The 21,557-nt window shown below is 39.8% G+C and overlaps 1 protein-coding gene across 2 annotated transcripts in view; it reads right to left on the bottom strand.

Annotated features, from left to right (window-relative positions):
- Window positions 1-21,557, bottom strand: part of RYK (receptor like tyrosine kinase) — a 115,647-nt gene that overhangs the window by 7,992 nt on the left and 86,098 nt on the right. For both annotated transcript variants that reach the window (XM_063442256.1, XM_063442255.1), the window contains exons 10-11: window positions 21,318-21,387; window positions 8,231-8,363 (exon numbers count right to left, since the gene is read on the bottom strand). In XM_063442256.1, coding sequence (XP_063298326.1) covers window positions 8,231-8,363; window positions 21,318-21,387 — 203 coding nt within the window. The remainder of the gene's footprint in view (window positions 1-8,230; window positions 8,364-21,317; window positions 21,388-21,557) is intronic.

Here is a 21,557-nt window from a genome sequence, read left to right as displayed (position 1 = left end):
TACACACCAGGAGTCGGAAAATGACTGCGGCCCGGCATCACTCAACAGCACGCGAAGGAACAGAGCAGTTAGAGCTTGAAGATTACAGCAGCCACGCTGGATCCCAGGGATAGATAGGAAGGCTGGTTATACATAAATTAAAGTACAAATATTTTTATTATAGGAGGAAGGAGGAGGACGACAGAAGGAAGGATTTCTCCCATTTCTTGAACGGAGTGAGGTGGGAGTGAAAGCTAGCCCCCATTTGCTGGGGCACTGCCTGAAAGTGGAAGATTTTTAAGTCTGTTGACAACACGTGGTCGACAGACGTAAAATATGTAGACTCCTATCACTGTAACCACTTCAAATCACTGAAGTGTAAATGGTGGATGGAGTAACCCTTTAAGCTTAAGTGTTGAGTAGGACCGATTACTTGTATTCTCAACATACAACACATGGACAAGTCAAACATGAATATGAGCAGACAATGCATCTTAGTATCTGCACAAATGTATTTAAAGGATCACTATAGGGTCAGGAACACAAACATGTATTCCTGACCCTATAGTGTTAAAACCACCAGCTAGCCACCCTGGGCCCCTCATGCATCCATAAATATAGCAAAATCTTACTGTATTCAAGTCTGAAGCTGTAGATCTGCATGCTGTTTGTCTCAGAAAGACAAGCAGTCTGACATCATCAGAAGTGGTAGCCTGATCCAATCACAATGCTTCCCCATAGGATTGGCTGACTAACAAAGAGGCAGATCAGGGGCAGAGCCAGCATGATTCATACACAGCCCTGGCCAATCAGCATCTCCTCATAGAGATGAATTGAATCAATGAATCTCTATGAGGAAAGTTCAGTGTCTGCATGCAGAGGGAGGAGACACTGAATGTTTGGATGCATTTTAGCCAGCCATGACCCAGGAAGGATCTCTAACAGCCATCTGAGGAGTGGCCAGTGAAGTCAATACTAGGCTGTAATGTAAACACTGCATTTTCTCTGAAAAGACAGTGTTTACAGCAAAAAGCCTGCAGGTAATGATTCTACTCACCAGAACAAATTCAATAAGTTGTAGTTGTTCTGGTGACTATAGTGTCCCTTTAAGAGAGAGAAAACATGACGCAAAATGAAAAAAAAAAAAAACCCCACTTGTTAAATGTTAAAACCTGTTGTATACAAGAAAAAGGTTAAGTGCTTGGAAGATGTACCTGACAGAAACCGATGGGATACGGATAAGGCAGAATTAAACTACAGCGGAGGACAAATAGGTATTCATAGCATGGCCCATTTACCGTGCACTGCAATGTGTGATACATAGATTGCACTTCCAATGAACAGAACAAAACATCTTATTTTTCAACTAGTAGAACAGCACTGTCAGATGTAATAAAGCACACATAAAATAACTGAATTCCACAGGAAAACATGCAAGTTCATGGACTGTATCTGCCATGCATGACTTGAGGCAGCCAAGAAAATTATAAACTAACTTGTCCACACGAGCAAGAATATTTTCATAGGCATGAAGGAGATTAAATGGAGGCATAGTTTACTTTTTTTGGAAGAGATCAGAGGAGAGAAGGTAAACGAAGGTATGTGTGCATAAAGAAAGTCAAAGCAGAGCTAAAATGAATATAAAATACTGCACCCGTAAAGGAACTCCACAAACAAAAACAAGCAAGAATGCATATCTAAAAGTGCATCACGAACTGAACAAAATAAGTAAAAAGTTACAATAATAAGCCACATATAATGCAATCAATGGCTTCCACTGTAGCAATGCACCTAAGGCTATGACAATTTATAGAGGGCAACAACACCACCACCTTGTAAGTTGAACAAATCTTTACATAATTTACTACATACAAAAAAAATCTTTAGATAAACTCCTTATTATGACTGCCCATTGTTCTCTAGACAGAGACTTGACACACTAGCAAGTTAGGCTACATTAGTATAGCTGAACAGTATTTTATATTTCTAATTCCCAAAAGGTTTAAGTGAATAGACTTTAGCTTTGCTGAATTGGCAAAACTGTTCATGTAATATTACATCATCCAGCACTTAATACCCATAACAGAAGAAAAAAGGAAAAACTCCAGGCCCAAAACAGAGATCAATCAATATCGCTGGGGGTGCCAGGTGGCCTTGGCTGCTCATTCATACAACCTCCCTAGTGCAATGTCCATTAACTCCACATGGATACATCATTCTCTTCTACATTTCTACATATTAACAACTTGATCACACCCTGAAACTAACTCCACTTAGTAAAGCACATCACAAACAGGTCAAAGATTGGATTCAGACGACTGGAAATACAAGAGTGATTGAGAAACTTGCCTCACACGCCAAATAATCTGGACACTGTAGATGAATCCCTAGCACCCCTCCCCAATATTCATGTTCCCCAGTGTGAGGCTTGCTCCTCTTCATCTCTTTATTCACTCCGTCTTGTTGATATATCAACATAGCGGCTGAATTTAAAGGGACACTATAGTCACCACAACAACTACAGCTTAATGTAGTTCTGGTGAATATAATCCCTGCCTTCAGGCAATTTTGTGCAAACACTACATTTCACCTAAGGACACCTCCAAGTGGCCACTGGAGATGCTTCCTAGGGCAGTGCTGCACAGTAGGCAGCACTGCCGTTTAGTGTCTCCACGCTCTGCATGGGGACACTGAATTTTCCTCAGAGATGCATTGATTCAATTCATCTCTATGAAGAAGTGATGTTTGGCCAATATGGTGTTTGGCACCGCTCCCATCCTGCCTCCTTGCTAAATTTAACCAATCCAATGCTTTCCCTATGGGAAAAAAATGAGCAATTCTGCCGGATCAGGGCGGGACCAGCGCCGGCGGAACCGTGCGGCGCTGGAAATAAGGTTTTAGTTCCTTTTTAAGGGGCTAGAGATGGGGGGTGGGAGGGAGAGAGGCAAGTCACCTAAATGGTGGGTTTAACACTATAAGGTCAGGAATACATGTTTGTGTTCCTGACCCTATAGTGTTCTTTCAATATGTCTTTTAATATACCATACCTATACGACATACTCTGACAATAAGTGTCATGTGGTAATCTTGAATATTAACCCCTTGTATTTCAATAATTGAATCGTGCTCAGTGTGTTAATTAGTACACATCTAATTACAAAGGAAATAAGCAATGGGTTCACATGGGAAAGGAAAATAATGATGACTATCAACCTGCAACGTATGGAAAGGCAGAGTAGGTTTAACGAACTATGAGTGAGATGATGGACAAATGACATCCGGTTGCTAAACTTGGGTGAGAAGAATTCTAACAAGCCAACAGTCAAAACTGTACAAAGGTGTTTTGTTTCTCACTTCTCTTCTAGATAAAGGAAGAGAAGCATAGACACCACGTTCCGTGTATGATGGATATGGAGTTACATAAATCATATCAGGCACTCTGCAACATTAGCTTAATGAAAATTTCCACACATTCCTGTGATATCTCCAGAGACTACGCTCACATCCTCACGGTCACACTTTCCCTTTCCAAACGGGCAAACAACAGCCAGGGGTCAGATTGCTCACTCCCGAAATTGGACTGAACTCTGTACTATAAACACAAAAGATGTGGGCAAACTTAAAAATACATAAAACTTGCTAACTCAGAACAAAAGACACAATGGAAGAAATTTATCAAAGTGGCGTTGACACTTTCCTTCTAATTTTTTTAAATTAAATGTCAGGTTTTTTTTCCATCTGTTGCGTTTCTATCATCAATAGATTTAGAGCCCCACTTTCAAATGCTTCCAGTCTAACAAACATATAGGAGCAATTTATAGGGCTTCTGGCACAAGCGCTACACTTGTCCAAGAAATACATTTGCAAATTTCAGGTTATATCTCAATGTCTGCAATATGAAGCTCTGCAAAAAAATTCACTTTTACTGGCGATATCGTTGTAATACATTTTACGGTTTTGAAACACTAATATTTGTGTTCAGCGAAGTCTCCCGAGTAAAACAGTACCCCCCATGTACAGGTTTTATGGTGTCTTGCAAAGTTATAGGGTTAAATATAGTGCTAGCAAATTAAATTCCCTATACTTTCGGCATGGGTTGTCAGGCAGGTCCCGCTAATTGTAATTAATTAAGATACCTAATTATGTAAAAATATTACATAAATATAATATATATATATATTTATTTTTATATATAGGTATATATAGTGATATATACGTATATATTTATGTATATAGATATATATATTATTTCGTTCTACGTGTATTTTGATATAAATATATATATTAATATCACAATACAGTTAGAACGAAATAACATCTATATATTTTTAATTTTATTTTTTAACGTATTTACATTTTTTTTATATTATATATAAATATATATAACAATAATTATATATATATTTAATCAGTATACGTGTAATTTGATTATATATATATATATATATATATATATATATAAACTGAAACGTCGATTGATTTTTTTTTTGTATACCACACATGGATTAATAAAGCACCATCTTTTCCTTATATTTGAAGACCTGTGAGTGCATCTTGATTTTTTCAGTTTATATATTTGCCGCCAAAGAGTTGCACCCAGGCAAGATATACATTGTTGCCTTTTTTTTTAAGGAGAGTATAGGTGTAAAATACACCTATAAAGTGTGTGTGTGTGTGTGTGTGTGTGTGTGTGTGTGTATATATATATATACACACACACATAGATCATATATAATATATATATTTGAAGGCTTGGCCTGTAGTTGTGGGAGGGGCTTGAATTCCCTTTAAAAGGGCTGCCAATCCACTCCCACCTTACCGTTACTGGTCTGGCGAGTCTGAAACGTTTACTTCCGGTTCAGACCGCCATCTTGGATTTTTCTTACCTGTTTCCTCGTGGTCTCCTGGTCCGGTGCTCTCCTGGGTGGTCCGGTGCTCCCCTGGCTCTCCTTCCCATCAGGATCCGCCACAGGGAACAACCCCCCCCCCCCCAAACCAAGATCGCCGGCGTACTGGGTAAGTAAAACAAAAACGGAGGGCATACTATTACGCCCTGCTGCGTTTAGAGCCGCTTATAATAGGGTGTAATAGTACGCCCTCCGGTTTTAAGGGGTTAAGATCAGGAAACCACTTTAGATAAGCATTTTTTTTTTTTTTTTTTTTTTAAACAGTTCAATGTTTAGACCATTCCACTAGCAAAATGTATAGCGTAAATGCTACAATTTCCCCGAAGCAGACCAAGCTATCCATATATTCTGTGATAAGTGTACTCCGATCAGTCAAGCTGTTCTTTTACAGGGCACCAGGCAATATTTAAAGGAACAAATATGTATTCCTGACCATATAGTATTAAAACCACAATCTAGCCCTCATGCGCCCCCCCCCTAAATCTAGCAAACTCTTACCTTTATTCCAGTCTGCTGCTGCTGACACTGCGCCTGATCTGCCTGCTAGGCAGACATCATCAGAAGTGGTGTTCTAAGCTAATCCCAAGGCCTTCACATAGGAAAGCATTAGATTGGCAGAGTCTGTCAAGGAGGCAGATAGAGGGCAGAGCCAGCACAAGCCAAACACAGCCCTGAACAATCAGCATCTCCTCATATAGATGCATTGAATCAATGCATCTCCATGAGGAACGTTCAGTGTTTCCAGAGGGTGGAGACACTGAATGTCAGAGCTGCACACTGTGCAGCATGGCCCCAAGAAGCATCTCCAGTGGCCGTGAGAAGTGGCCATTGGAGGTACCCTAGACTATAACGTAAACACTGCTTTTTCTATGGGAAAAACAGAAAAAACAAAAACTGTGTTTACTGCAAAAAGCCTGAAGGGAATTATACTCAGCAGAACAAATACAATAAGTTGTAGTTGGTGACTATAGTGTCCATTTAATGAGAGGAGGGATAAAACTTAAATGTCAAGCTGGAATTATGACCAATCTGCTGTCTCTGTATTGGCATGATGAAATGACTGACAGCTTACACAAATTAAATAACATTTTATAATTACACTGCACTAGATTTGATGGTGTTTTTTTTTTGTTTTTGTTTTTTTAAATAGACTGCCAAAATATTATTGTACTGGCCTGCAATGTGGCTGATGTCTGGATAAAAACAACTTTTTCCATTTTATTTTAGAGTGTAAATAAAATTAATGCATGACAGGTGTGTATATGGAGATGTTTATGACACTTTGCATTTTTTTTTATGAATTATTCTCCATATCAAGGATTTATGTGTCTCTTATCACTGGAAACATCAACCAGATCCCTAATTGCTAATCTCTTCAAGCAACGTTGTTAGGAGAATCACTATTAAAGAATGTGGAAATTGTACAGCAGTACACTGCATATTCCACTTTATAGTGTAAACATTATCCCAGGACATACTTGAAAACGAGAGAAATCTCAATGTATCTTTCCTGGTAAAATATTTTATAAATAAATAATATGGAAAATTCCACGAGGCAAGCTATAGTCCAGTGCTGGGTAACAAACCATACTTGTATTCTTATAAAAGGACATCTCCCATGATGCTTTAGCAGCCTGCAGTCTGGAAAAGTGTTAAAGGATCACTATAGGGTCAGGAACACAAACATGTATTCCTGACCCTATAGTGTTAAAACCACCATCAAGCCGCCCTGGGCCCCCCATGCCTCCATAAATATAGCAAAATCTTACTGTATTCAAGCCTGAAGCTGTAACTCTGCATGCTGTTGGCCTCAGAAAAACAAGCAGTCTGCTGACATCATTAGTGGTGGCCTGATCCAATCACAATGCTTTCCCATAAGATTGGGTGAGACTGACAAAGAGGAAGATCAGGGGCAGAACAAGCATGATTCAAACACAGCCCTGGCCAATCAGCATCTCCTCATGTAGATGAATTGAATCAATGAATCTCTGAGGAAAATTCAGTGTCTGAATGCAGAGAGAGGAGATAGTGAATGTGTGGATGCATTTTAGGCAGCCATGACCCAGGAAGGATCTCTAACAGCCATCTAAGGAGTGGCCAGTAAAGTTATCACTAGGTTGTAATATAAACACTGCATTTTCTGTGAAAAGACCGTGTTTACAGCAAAAAGCCTGAAGGTAACGATTCTACTCACCATAACAAATGCAATAAGCTGTAGTTGTTCTGGTTACTATAGTGTCCCTTTAAGGGAGGTTTTTTTCTTCTTCCTGTTGGATGTGACAACAATACTCAGCCGTGACTATGTGACAACAAGAATGTGCAAGGACTGTCACAATGACATGCCAGTATTGCACAAAGTCCACCCAAGAACAACTGTCATACAAGTGTGTTTACCTTCCTGATAAAATAGAATGACCTGATATAATGTTTGCAAGACCAGAACCAATTATCGTAATTGAAAACAGTGTGATGCTGCAGACACAAGTGAAATACTGAGGGTACAAAACTATTCTGAATAAAGAAAGCTCATGAACACAGCTTCTTCGTGAGAAAAATACGTACTGCACATTACACAGAATATACCACAAGGTCATATGTGGGGCACAGAATGCTTTCTAGATGTAACCAAAGGTCATGATAAATTATGTACTTCCGAGGGAGTTTGTATGGAAAGTTCTTAAGAGAAGGAGATTTAACAGACTTGGCTGTGGTTTCAGGAGTTACCCTATTTCATAACACAGGGAAAAGGTTACACTTGGAGATAACCCCACAGGGAATAAAGATGTTTGATATGATGGAGTATATCTTCTTGCTCAAACTTGCTCCTACACTTACTAATAAATGATCACCACGGGCACCAGTTTCCTGTTCATGACAACACAATTTGCTTGTTTCAGGATGAAAGAGCAGCCTTTATAGATGAAACAACCTGCAGGTTAGCTATGTTACAGTCACAAGCCTAAATGAGATACATGGTATTATAAGGGCTTACCTGTTCAAAAAAAAAAAAAAAAGCAATGAGTCGTATCAATTGATGCAACATATTTTTCAATGTGGCATGACAGAGCTCCTGGGTAAATCAAATTCTAAGAGCTTGTATACAGTCAATAGAAACCAAAAAAATATCACAAAATATGGGAGAGGTTCATCAAAACGAAAAACGTCACAGAAGCTGGTAAGCCAAAGCTTGGTCATCATTCCCCAAAAGATTACCTAATTAAATAGTCAGGGCTGCTACTTCATCCTGCTCTTGAAAATAATTGAATGAATGGTCTTTCAGTAGACTTAGAACAGTGTCTGTTCTATGGTAGAAATCTATGTGACAGAAAATAAACACTCTTTACCTGTGGGTTATTGGCCTCCACCAACTTGCACTGTCTCAGAAACAGCTTAAGGTTCCCCCAATTCATAAAAGGCAGCAGGACCATTGGCTTCTCTCCTTCCTCTATGCAAACGTGTCCAATGGGAAGCAGATTCCTACATTGTAAGAAAAGCATACAGAAATGAAGGTCACCGCAAGAACATAAATACTCTCCCCGTATACAAAGAAAATACTTTCCAATGACCATGTGCTATCCTGCTATAAGTTTATGGATTCGACACAAATCATGCATGCTCTCGAATAAACAATGCAGAATAATTTACTATCTGGTCTTGCCATCCCAATGCATATTGCTCGTTTCTAATTCAAGGCAGTATTAGTGTTATTTGCTAAAAGTATCTAATTTTGGGCTAAAATAAGTGATCTGGAAAGATCACAGCTGGGCTATTCTAGTCAACATTTTGCCAGTCAGATTTTAATTCTCTACAATTTGTTGTTTTCTTTAGTGAAGAAACCTTTATAAGCCACTGCATTCTGTTTACTGATAACATGCAGAATCACATTTTTTACTTACATTTTTTTCCCTCATCTTTTGCCCCAAACTCTGGCTCTCCAGTTGCATATTAGGAAAAAGTTCCCTTTTTTGCGGGCCATAGTTCCCTTTTTTCTGTGTATGGTTAGATGAAGATCACAAAGAACCACACAGACAACAGAGTTCAAATTACTGACTTGTTTCTATAATAAGAGCACAATCTATTTTTCTCTTTACACTGAGAAGTGATAAAGGAAGTGCACAAAAATAAATGAAAAAATAAAAATAAAAATAAACCAGCACACTTCTCATGTGCAACCAGGACACAACCCACAATTTCTGCCAATAACCTCACTTTCGTATCTGGGCATCAACTAGACTATACGCTGCCAAAAAATGGAAGGTGATACCTATCACAATATCAAACTGATGCCAAATATGTTATTTAATACGTATGGAAAAACCCAGTCTTTCAAAATATGGATTGGAATCATTCACCTTCTCTGATGCTGCGATATGGTGACTAAAGGAGAGCAAGGAATTCCCATGTGCTCTATAGAATTTAATTTAATATACGATTCTCTATTCTATTTATTTTTGCCAATTATATAGTCTTGGGATATGGTTTAATCTTTTGTATTTATGACTTATAATAAATATATATAATATGGGAAAAAAAAGGGGAAGAATTTGAGGGTGATACGGTATAAAATCTCCAGAGATTTACAATAGTTTCTACATATAGGCGTTAACCAGATTACTGCCGAGCAGCTAACAAAGGGCTTATACATTCTTCATTCACAAATCTCTCCCGATTAGACAGTCTGCAAACATCTCAGAACATCTGTATTTGCGCTTTAACTTACGAACAGACAATGCATGGGGAAAAAAAGAGGAAAGAACAGCAATAAAAATAAGGATCGTGACGTACGTTACATGATATAAGCATGACAGAACATGTCATAACATGTCATAACCGGGAAACTAATTAGCAGAGATTTTATATTCTACATTCATGATCTTGATACTGAAGACTGCAGTTAACACAAACCTTTGAAAGGTCTGTATTCTTTAATGTGTTTTAAGTACAGCACAGAGCTGAGAAAATTTAATTTGCTATTGTTTTATATCAACCATCCCTGCAGCCTCTAGAGAAATGGAACGGCCCCACTGTTATGGCGGTCGTGTAGACAGTATGATTTAGATTAGGTTTTGTTTCTTCAGCACTCAAAGTGTGCTTAGCATTGGAAAAATAGAGTTCGCATTTAATAAAAAATTTAAAAAATTTAAAACTGCCAACTATTGTCAACCTTTCTTTACGTGATTAATTTATTGCAAATTTAGAAATTGACATCACAATTTATGAAAGTGGTTGTGTTCTGAAAAAGAACTCTAAAAGTAGGACAATCACCGCAGAAACCAGCAGGCATATTGCATTGGTGAATCTTCCCCTTTTCATCTTTCATGACTTTTCATAACAAAACACTTTTTACACACAGGCCCAATTGCATCTTTTCCCTAACTGCACATAATGGCAAGCCTGTTAGAGTTAATGAATACTACTGTGCATACCCCGTGAACTAGAGTGAAAATTCATTTTGGTAATTACAGTAGCATTTAAGAGTTGCATAGGCTGTTTTTATGGCTAGATTTGGTACTGCTTTGTGCTCTGTTGCAAAATCGTGCAATAAAGTCTGTTGCCCTTAATCTTTTTATGTACACACTCTCCCAAATGAGAAGTTTGGTACTGAGGTATCAGTGTCACAGCAAAAAAACTTATAAGTGCTTTTAAATTGGGCTGAAAGTCCATGCTCCATTCAGGGGCCCTGTCAGTTTTCTGCTGCCCAAGAGTTGTGCCTGTTTTTTGTGTGTAATTTCCTTATATTTAAAAACAATATTCGCGTAGTATTTAATTGAAATATTGGGTGCACTGCTAGCACGTAAATGTGTAATACAAGAGTAACTGTATGTATAGATTGTGGTTCAGATGCATAAACATCAACGTTATTTAAATCTATACCATTTTAATTTTGGGTTTAATCACAAAGCCCACTTGTGATGTCCTTGCTGTGTCCATAGCTCTACCACTTGGAATGGCATCTGTCAAAGAGTAGGATATATTAGGCAGCAAGAGAAGCGGAAGACCAGTCAGAGTGCCCATGATTACCCATGTCCTCCACTAAAAACGCCTTCAACGGGGTGATGAGTGTCAGAACTGGACCAAGGAGAAATGGAAGAAGGTTGCCTGGACTAACTTATCATGTTTTCTTTTAGATCAGGGTGGTGGTCGGATGACAAGAAATCAGGCAGACTGAGGCAGTGCTATGATCTGTACAATGTTCTGCTGGAAAACATTGGGTTCTTGCATTTATGTGGATGTTACTTTGACCAGTACCACGTACCTAGAGATTGCAGACCCCATGCACCACTTCATGACAATGGCGTTCCCTGAGGCAATAGCTTCTTTAAGCAGGATAATTCAAATTGTCACATGTCAAAAATAGTTCAGGAATGGTTTGAGGAACATGACAAAGAATTCAAGGTGTTGCCTTGGCCTCCAGATTCCCCAGATCTCAATCTGACTGAACATCTGCGAGATATGCTAGAACAACAAATTTGATCCACGTAGGCCTTACGTTGCAACTTGCAGGACCTAAAGGATCTTCTGCTAATGTATTGGTGCCAGATACCAGAGGACACGTTCAGAGGTCTTGTGGAGTCCATGACTTAGTGCATCAGAGCTGTTTTGGCAGCACGGGCTGGGGCAACACTATATTAGGCAGGTATAGTCCTCTCCAGTCTCAGAGTTTCCAAGTTCTAGAGACCTGTCCAACATGCTTGTGGCTTGAACAGTTTTGGTTTGCTGTTGATAAACCCTTAGCTGAGCGGATTAAGTGCAATCAGATTAGGAAGCAGGCTTAGATGATTGAGAAAGCTCCAGAAACCGAATAGTTTGAAATTCTTGGTGCAAAACAAATAGTTGCTCTTTAACACCTGCGTGGTACCCCTTCAAGAACCACACAAACACATATACTTATCTGGGATTAAATCAAAATACAACTGAATGAGAGAAAACATTAGAGAACACAATAGTGCTAATAGTATTGTAAAAATTATAATAAATCTAAGGGAAGGGGAGACTGCATCTAAAAGAGCCAATATAAACACTTGAGTGCAGAGAGCAGTTGGACTTTTTCTCGTTGTACTCCCCCTTGTCTAAATACAGATCACTTAGATGTCCATGTTAATATCTGCAGTAAAATGAAACCTCATAGCATAGGTCCATTAAACAAATAAATAAAATAATTAGATACACTTACACGTGGCCAAGAGCCTAGAGTAGCTGGTTTGACACGGTTAATGGCTCTATATAGAGAATCATAAATGTATTTCACACTGCATTGCAGTCGAAGAAGTAGGAGTAACAAACAGGCATGCCTATCTAACAAAAGTGAATTAACAATTCCTGCCAACTTCTGCTTTTCTACTTTCTTTCTCTAAGTGGACCAGAATGATGCAAATAACTAAATTTACAATGAAGTACTGTCTACTGTGCATGATATGTAAATGAAGTAACATTTGGCATGAAAAGGCCTTGCAATAGGACCTAATAAATACAATAAATATTGCATCACCAATAATCTGTCACACAGGAAAATCACACTCCAAAATAATGTAATGTTTGGAATTAAAGTACTCCCAAGTATCAAAACAAGATTGGCTTTAGATCTTATGCCCTGCTCTTTTAATTATTATTATTTATATAGTACATTCCGTAGCGCTGTACAATGGGTGGACTAACAGACATGTAATTGTAACTAGACAACTGGACGTACAGGAATAGAGAGGGTGAAGGGCCCTGCTCAATGAGCTTACATGCTAGAGGGAGCGGGGTATAGTGACACAAAGGGTAAAAGTAGGGGTACAAAGTAAGTTGTTCAAGAAGTATTCACTGAGGGCTTATTAGGTAATTTTTGACAGTTGCAGGAGAGGGGTCACGGGGGGTGGGGGATAAAAACCCTGCTAACGGTTTAATTGATATGCTTTCTTGAAGAAGTGAGTTTTCAATGATTTTTTGAAGGAGTACAGACTGGGTGAAAGTCGTACGGAGAAGGGGAGGGAGTTCCACAAAAGAGGTGCAGCCCTGGAGAAGTCTTGGAGGCAAGCATCAGAGGTGGGCGTACGGACAGAGGATATACGTAGGTCTTTGGCAGAGCGCAGGGGCCTCAACGGGACATACCTGTGTATTAGGGAGGATAGGTAGGTTGGAGCAGCATTAAATAGGGACTACCAGAATTTTAAATTGAGCCCTATGTCTAACTGGAAGCCAATGCAGGGACTGACAGAGCGGGGAGGCGCGAGAGGTGCGAGCGGACCGGAAAATTAGCCTCTCTGGCGCATTCATTATAGTTTGCAGCGGTGCAAGCTGGGAACACGTAAGACCACTGAGAAGGGGATTGCAGTAGTCAAGGCGAGAGAGAACAACAGCATGGACCAGCACCGTGGCCGCATTCGGTGTTAAATAGGGGGCGGATGTGCACTATGTTTTTGAGATAGAAGCAACAGAATTTGCCAATTGATTGGACATGAGGCGTAAAAGAGCAGTTGGAGTAAAAAAAAACACCCGGCCGCTAGCCTGCGATGTAGAGGTGATGGTAACGCCATTGACTTGGAGGGAGGGAGACACGGGAGTAGCAACACTTGAGGGAGGAAAGACCAGAAGTTCTGTTTTGTACAGGTTGAGTTTAAGGAAGTGGCGCAGCCATCCAGTTGGAAATCGCAGAGAGGTAGTCAGAGACAGGAATCAAGATGGGCCGAGAGAGATCAGGAGAGGACAGGTAGATTTGTGTGTCATCTGCATAGAAATGATAACGGAAGCCAAAGGAGCTGATGAGTTTACCAAGGGAGGCTGTATAGATAAAGAACAGTAGGGGACCAAGGACAGAACTTTGGGGGACACTGACAGAATTGGTGTGGGAGGGGAAGAGGCAAAGTGAGAGAAAGAAACACTGAAATAGCGCTGGGAGAGGTAGGAGGAGCACAAGGAGAGAGCAGTATCTCGTAGACCAAAATTATGGAGAATGCGAAGAAGCTGTTAATGAACAACAGTGTCAAAGGCAGCAGAAAGATCAAGGAGAATTAGGATAGCGCAATGGCCGCGAGATTTAGCAGCAATTAAATTGTTGGATACTTTGGTCACAGCTGTTTCGACAGAATGACCAGCGCGGAATCAAGACTGAAGGGGGTCAAGCAGAGAGTTGGATTTGAGAAAGTCAGTCAATCTGGTGTACACAACTCTCTCAAGTCTTGGAGGAAAATGGCAGTAGCGAGATAGGGCGGTAGTTGGATGGGGAGTTGGGGTCAAGGTTGGGCTTTTTCAGAATCGGGGTTACAGTTGCATGTTTGAAGGGTGAGGGAAATGTGCCAGAGGAAAAGGAGAGATTGAAAATTTTAGTAAGAGGAAGAGCAAGAGAAGGAGACAAAGTGTGGATGAAATACGAGGTAATAGGATCAAGGGGACAGGTGCGAATGAGTGCAGAATGGTGGAGGGAGTGGGGTTGGGTGATGTATTGGTAGGGGAAGGAGAGAAATTAGAGATATCTTCTCTGATTGTAGAGATCTTCTCAGTGAAGTGAGATGCAAAGTTTGTGGTGGACAAGGTGGTAGAAGGAGGGTGAGTAAAAGGGTGAAGAAGAGCATCAAAAGTGTGAAATAGGTGTTTGGGTTGATGGGGCAGTGTACTTATGAGGGTGTTAAAGTAATTTAATTTGGCAGAGTAAAGAGCCAGGCATAGAAGCGCAGCATAAATTTATAGTGGAGGAAGTCAGGTGCAGCGTTCAGCAGTTCTAGAACATTTTTGGAGGTAACAGGTCAGCTTGGTGTGCCAGGGTTGTAATTGGGGGCGCTTGCTGCGTTTAACTGTAGGAGGTGCCATGATGTCGTGTTGAGAGGAGAGAGTTGAGTTGTAGAGTGATGTTGCAGAGTTAGGGCAAATTAGATTTGAGATGGGTAAAAGGAGAGTTTGGTGGAGAAATGCTGGAGATCAAGGCAGTTGAGGTTTCTGCAAGATTGAAATTGAAATTTGGGTACGCTGTCAATGTTAGCAGATGGTGGTCAGACAAAGGAAATGGAACAGTGGAGAGATTAGAGGTAGTACAAAGATTGGTGAATTTGAGGTCAAGAGTGTTTCCTGCTGTATGAGTTGCTGAAGTAGACAATTGCATGAGGCCAAAGGAGGCGGTTACAGAGAGCAGACGGGAGGCTTCAGGGCAGTTGAGATTGTTGATTGGGATGTTAACTTCCCCAAGCATGAGGGAGGGAGTGCTAGAGGAGAGAAAGTGGGATAGCTAGGAAGAAAAGTGTTCAATGAATAGTCTAGGATAACCGGGGGAGCGATAAATGATGGCAATTCTTAAAGGAGTGGGCTTAAAAAGGTGGACAGTGTGAACTTCAAAGGAAGTAAAGGAAGGGGCAGGGAGGATAGGTTGAAAGGTACATTGAGGGGAGAGAAGGATGCCTACACCACCTCCTTTACAGTCGAGTCTGGGTGTGTGTGAGAATTGTAGTCCACCGAAACAAAGAAGCGGGACTAGCGGTATCATAATTGAACTTTTATCACAATGAATGGTTTCAATTCTGGAGCCAGTTTAATGTTGCGTCTTTCTAAATGACTTCTACACAGCCAAGCCCAAATTCAGCAAAACAACATTTTTTGAACACGAAGGGTGGATTACATTACAATAAAATAAGTAATTAACATGTCTTTGGGACACAAAGATGATTCAAAAAATATGTACGAATACTGACAATGTGGAATTGCCTCTGGCTATAGAAAGAAACACGCTCATGAAAAACAAATAACCACGCAAAAAACCCCAAACCTACTTAATCAATGGAATCCCAAGGGAAATAGCCTTCAATCTCCACGAGTGTTGATTGCAGTATTAAAATTGCAGATGATTACAAAGAATTGAGGAACTGCTATCTAACACAATAACAATGAGATTTTATAGTAATGTACTTGTGGCTCCATTGGCACAGTTTTGCTGGCTGTGCAGACCGACATGGAAACCAACAAACTAAAGTGGGCCAGTGATTATACGTCAAAACCTTACGATTTAGGGGACATCAACTAGGTGTTATAAGTATGCAGTGAGAAGTTAGACAAACTGATAAAATGAGAAGGGGGTGTACTGTAATGTGTATTGAATTTCTGAAAAAAAAAAAAAAAAGGCTAAGCTAATTTGTCAACATTAAGACAAACTTCTGATCTGATAGGAGTAAATACCATGCTGGGCACCAAAACAACTTAAATCTGTGTGAAGTTGTTATGGTGCCATGAGGCCCCTGGCACTGGATTACTTTTAGGGTTAAACCGTTTACAAACAATATAAACCCAAAGCCTGTGCTTCATCGTTTGATGACTCTGCCCTCCTCCCCCCCACCCCCCCCAATTTCCCCAAATCTTCAGAACAGAAGTCTCAGGCTGGGGCACCGCTGATTAGGTTAGCGGTAAGCTGACACTCTAAACTAATCATAAGCTTCCAATCCATAAAACGGACTTGGTATGTACTGAAAAAGAACCTTGCCTTAAGCACACACCGTTGTTAAACGTGGTCATCTTGACAGCTATAGATGAGAAATAATCCCTACTTCTCTTCATGTATTTTATGAAAACTAGAGCACTCCGCAAACAAATAAAATGAGATTGAGGCACAGGATGCTATAGAGAAGCAGATTAGATTAAGTTTATTTTTGGTGACAGAGCCTTTGCATAGGGAACACATGGGGAGTAGGTGGCTGCACTGTAACAAGGCTGTGTAATGTGTAAGCAGATATAAATTTGCTTTGATGATCGTAAATGTGCTTACACTTTCATTAGAGTGGAATAAAATAGGACAAAATAAGGCACTATAAGTAATGCAGTAAATGAAAAGGCTGCCTTCCTCATGAGATTCATCTAACTCAGAAATATATGAATGACAAATTTAAAATGAGAAGGGGGTGTACTGTAATGTGTATTTTAGCTAGCCAGGAAAGAGATGTTATAAATATAACCAATAAAATAAAAAACAAAAGTGGAGGCAAGTCCCGACATTAGTCGAGTCGACATACAAAGTGGCAATAACTGTTGCGCAACTCACAATGTGGGTCAATATCCGTAGCTATATTAATCATTTTCAATTTCTATTTTTTTTCTAAGTAAAGCACTCTGTTTTGTAAAGAAACCTTGGGTAAGATTCGAGCAGTGTGTTCACACTCAATACATGTAGTTTTAAAGATACTTGGAATTGTGTCCCTTTGCATGGGAGCTGCCCTGCTCTACAGTGAAGCATGTAGCCCCAAAACCGTCTACCTCTGTTTACTGATTTTCTACAAAAATGTAGGACTCCCATTGCAATAATGATGAATGAACCACTGACAGATTAGTGTTAGCATAGTCTAAGGGGTAAGTTAACGCACCACAAACTGCTTTTGAGGTAACGGTAATAGTTGTGCAAACACTGGTGAGGCTGTATCGAGCATTTTAACCTCTGTCTTCATCATAGAGAAGGCCCTATGCAAAACAAGATCACAATGTGGGCCTATAATGTTCAGTTGAACCATTAATATAGGTTTTGAGAAGGTTGACATTAATCTTTAACTCTACGCGCAGTGGTACCAAGTTCAACTACTTATTTGGGAATTGAGACATTTCATAATTCAGCTTATATGGAAACTACCAAAAAAAAACTGACCATTTGTGTACATTGAGGACTGGGTTGGGAACCTTTACAACATCTGGACCCATGCTACATCAGCTGGATTTTGGTAGAACAGTGAGGATTAACCTTACCACTGCAGATGCTTAAAAACCATATTGCACTTCATTCCTGTTTTCTACAAATCTGTAATCTAGCTTTTTCTCTAATGGAGCAATCATTGGCATTGCACATATTTAAGGCTATACGCTGCACAGGCATCTTCTCATCTTATTACTGGTATCCAAATTCCTCTTGACCAGAATGTCAACTTGTGGAACTAGCCTGACTGCTTTAATTACATTAAATGTCATGTTAAAATCAGGGAAAGAATGTGACCTTAGACATTTAGGGGTAAAATACATGCATTTTACTTGCAAATAAAGAGTTTATCCAATGCAGGTTTTAATATCGCAATACAAACTTCATAAGCTTTATACTTTAAAATTGTAGGCAGTCACGGAATGCCTTCTGGAATTAGTCTAACTTCCCACTGACACACAGCTATCAGAGGAGATAACACTAAAACCAATGCATTCCATGTGTAATATTATGAAACTGATTTCACTCAGATAACAGCAGGATACAGACAAATTCTGTAGGAGGATTTAAGACAAGAGTAAGGAAACACACGCAGAACTTAAAGAGTGAACAAAACACAGTCAGATAATTCTGGCAGCTTTTCACACGCTACTTAATGTGTTGGTTAAAGACTTGTTTATGTGGCATTGGTGTTAAAATAATAGTAAATATGGTACACATTGGTAATCGTGACGTGTATGGAAACTGTCTGCATAGGGGCTGCCAATAGCTGAAAGTTTCCTATAACTTCCAAGTGTCATGGTACAGATGCACCGCATTTAACAAAGCTACTTGTCTGTAAACCTGCTCTAGGATCTGAACTTGGACCATTTTTTAGTTCTATAATATGTAGGCCATCAGAGACATAGGTCACACAGTACATCATATGGATGCAGGAAGGTGCTTATGTACATTCTGGAGGGTAGGAGAGAAAACTAATGGTATTCGTTAAGCACAAGAAATGAGCAATCCAATCATCATAACCATCACAGCTGCATAACCATTACCCCCTCCTAAAAGCCGCCATGTAAGAGGTCAAATTGTTTAAAGGACCACTATAGGCACCCAGACCACTTCAGCTTAATGAAGTGGTCTGGGTGCCTGGCCCAGCTAGGGTTAACCCTTTTTTTTTTTCTTTTTTATAAACATTGCAGTTTCAGAGAAACTGCCATGTTTACACTGAGGGTTAATCCAGCCTCTAGAGCCTCTAGTGGCTGTCTCATTGACAGCCGCTAGAGGCGCTTGGGTGATTCTCACTGTGAAAATCACAGTGAGAAGACGCCAGCGTCCATAGGAAAGCATTGTAAATGCTTTCCTATAATACTGGCTGAATGCGCACGCGGCTCTTGCCGCGCATGCGCATTCAGCCGATGACGTCGCTAGTAAGGAGGAGAGGAGGAGGAAAGCTCCCCGTCCAGTGCTGGAGAAAGGTAAGATTTTAACCCCTTCCTCTCTCCAGGGCTCGGCGGGAGGGGGACCCTGAGGGTGGGGGAACCCTCAGGGCACTATAGTGCTGGGAAAACGAGTATGTTTTCCTGGCACTATAGTGGTCCTTTAAGAACAGTTGCCTACAGACGCTATGCCTGTTTCAGTGTTGTGCTTGAAGGAAAATCCAGTAAGCTCAATAAAGCTGAAAAGGTCCAGCTCATTGGCCGAGTGTCATCTGATCAATGCACAGCTGGGCTTAGCCTAGTGACGATAGCTTGCGAGGAAGCAAGGAGCATCTCCAAGTGGACCTCAGGTAAGAAGTCAAGATGTTCTAAAACCGCTTGAATACCGACATTATATGTGCATGTTCCAGACCTTAAAAACACTACATTGTGCTACAGTAGTTCTGGTCTTTGGAGTATTATTTTAAGAAAGTATATAAAGTGAAGCATTTTCAATAAAAAATTAAATAAGTTAAGAGGGAGGAGTTAAAGATAGTGGAAGACCAACGCTTTACAAATTTGCTTTCAATCTAGGAGCCAGTTAATAAAGTTAGGAGACAGTTTTTTCCGACAACAAAAGAACAATTCTTAAAGGGACACTATAGTCACCAGAACTACTACAACTTAATATAGTGGCTCTGGTGTCTATACAGTGTCCCTGCAGGCTATTCAATGTAAACTTTGCCTGTTCAAAGAAAAGGTAGTGTTTTCATTGCTGCCTAGTAACACCTCTAGTGGCCGTCACTCAACCGGCCACTGAAGTGTCTACCTCAGTGCGGCACAATGTGCAGCACCTACATTCAGTGTCCCCACGCTCTGCATGGAGGCGCTGAACGTTCCCCTGATGGGATAGCTGCAGTTGTTCCAGACTCCTCCTCCTGTCCCGTGCAGATGGAGGCCGGCTCTGAGGAATGCTGGTGGGCTGGCCGGCTCTGAGGAACATAGGCGGCAAGCAGGCAGTCTCTATATGCTGCCCTTCTAGCTTGCAAATCCCCTGCTGTTGGAAGAAGGAAGGAACGGGCCGACCAATCCCAGGCTCCAGGGCTAAATTCTTATATATATATATATATATATATATATATATATAGCGACCTAGCGCCTGGGTTTGTCGAGCCCTGTGTCACTGTCACTGGGGTCTTTGCAGATTTTGCAAAGACACTAAGGTGACATCGCCGCAGGGGGGGGGGGGGGGGGATATTAAGATTAGAGAAAAAAATGGCATAACATTCTATAGACTTTTGAAAAGCTTTGTTTTTATAAAAGATCACTGCATGGATGCCTAGAGTTACACCGGTTTATGGACACAATGAAAGGCACAAAATGTAATATATCCATGTGGCTCAAAGGGTTAACAGTCAAAATGTCTGTGCCAAAGAGATACCTGGTATGTATGTGCTACAAATATTGAAATCAAATCAAGTGCATATTATTTAACATCTGTCAATTTGTATATGTTGCTCAGATGATCTAGTCAATATATTTTGGTTGTTCCTGCATAGGAAAAGAACATAAGGATAAACTAAGGGCCATCATACAAAGTCTGAATGGTTCAGGATGTTTTCCAAATGAAAAATCAACATATCTGGACTGAATGGTTCTGATCTGCAGTCACATTCAATTTTTCTATTAAAATATCAACACATGTCAGTTAATCAATAGATTCTGAAATAGTAGTGATCAGATGCAGGTGAATGGGTAATGGTCTACCATGAAATTATGGAATGCAAATACACATTTCTGATTCATAAGCAAAAAATTTAAATAACCAGAATTATTTTTCGCTCAATTTATAGAAATACTAGATATTTTTTTTTAGATGCATACATTTCTATGTAGTTAACTCTGGCTAATAGTCAAACCAGAGGGCAATGAAACACACGTCACACACAGTCAGTTACAGACCTAGAGGTAGGCCATGGGCAAGAACAGACAAATACTACAAAATGAAAACAAATCCCAAAAACCACTTTTAATGACTCACTCAGACCACTTATTGTCTTGAGTTAAGGAATGACTTAACAGGAATATTGTCTCTCTTCATCAAAGGAAAGGCTCTAAGTTAAATTATGGTAAAAAAAAAAAAAAAAAACCAAAAATGTGTACATATAAATGTATTTTAAAATAGATACGCAGATCTAAATTTAGCTTTGAGATTTATCATTACAATTTAAATACATTTTGTAAAAAAAAATTAAAGAAATATGCTATTAACTATACTGTATTTGTAAAGACATCTTAATTAAGAACTTAATGTTTTATGAAATGTGATTAGCTGAGCACAATACTATTACAGTCTAGGATCTTGCTGAAGACAAATAGAATTACCTGTGATGGAGTCCACGGAGTTTGCAGCTTTCTGTCAACATCATTGTGATCTGAACTTCAGATGCTTGATCTAAAAAAAAAAAAAAAAAAGCTTTTATTCCTCCAATACATAAGTATTCAGGAACTACACAGCTTTGACTTATAACTGAAATAGCAGACATAACATAAAAGCTATTGAAAGAGGTACGTATTTATTTCCCCAGAAATACACTGGATAAACACGCAGTTCAGGTTCAGCAT

The sequence above is a fragment of the Pelobates fuscus genome, chromosome 2 (genome assembly GCF_036172605.1).
Source record: "Pelobates fuscus isolate aPelFus1 chromosome 2, aPelFus1.pri, whole genome shotgun sequence".
Lineage (NCBI taxonomy): Eukaryota > Metazoa > Chordata > Amphibia > Anura > Pelobatidae > Pelobates > Pelobates fuscus.
The sequence above is the reverse complement of the archived record's forward strand: the minus strand, read 5'-3'. Positions and strand labels throughout refer to the sequence as shown.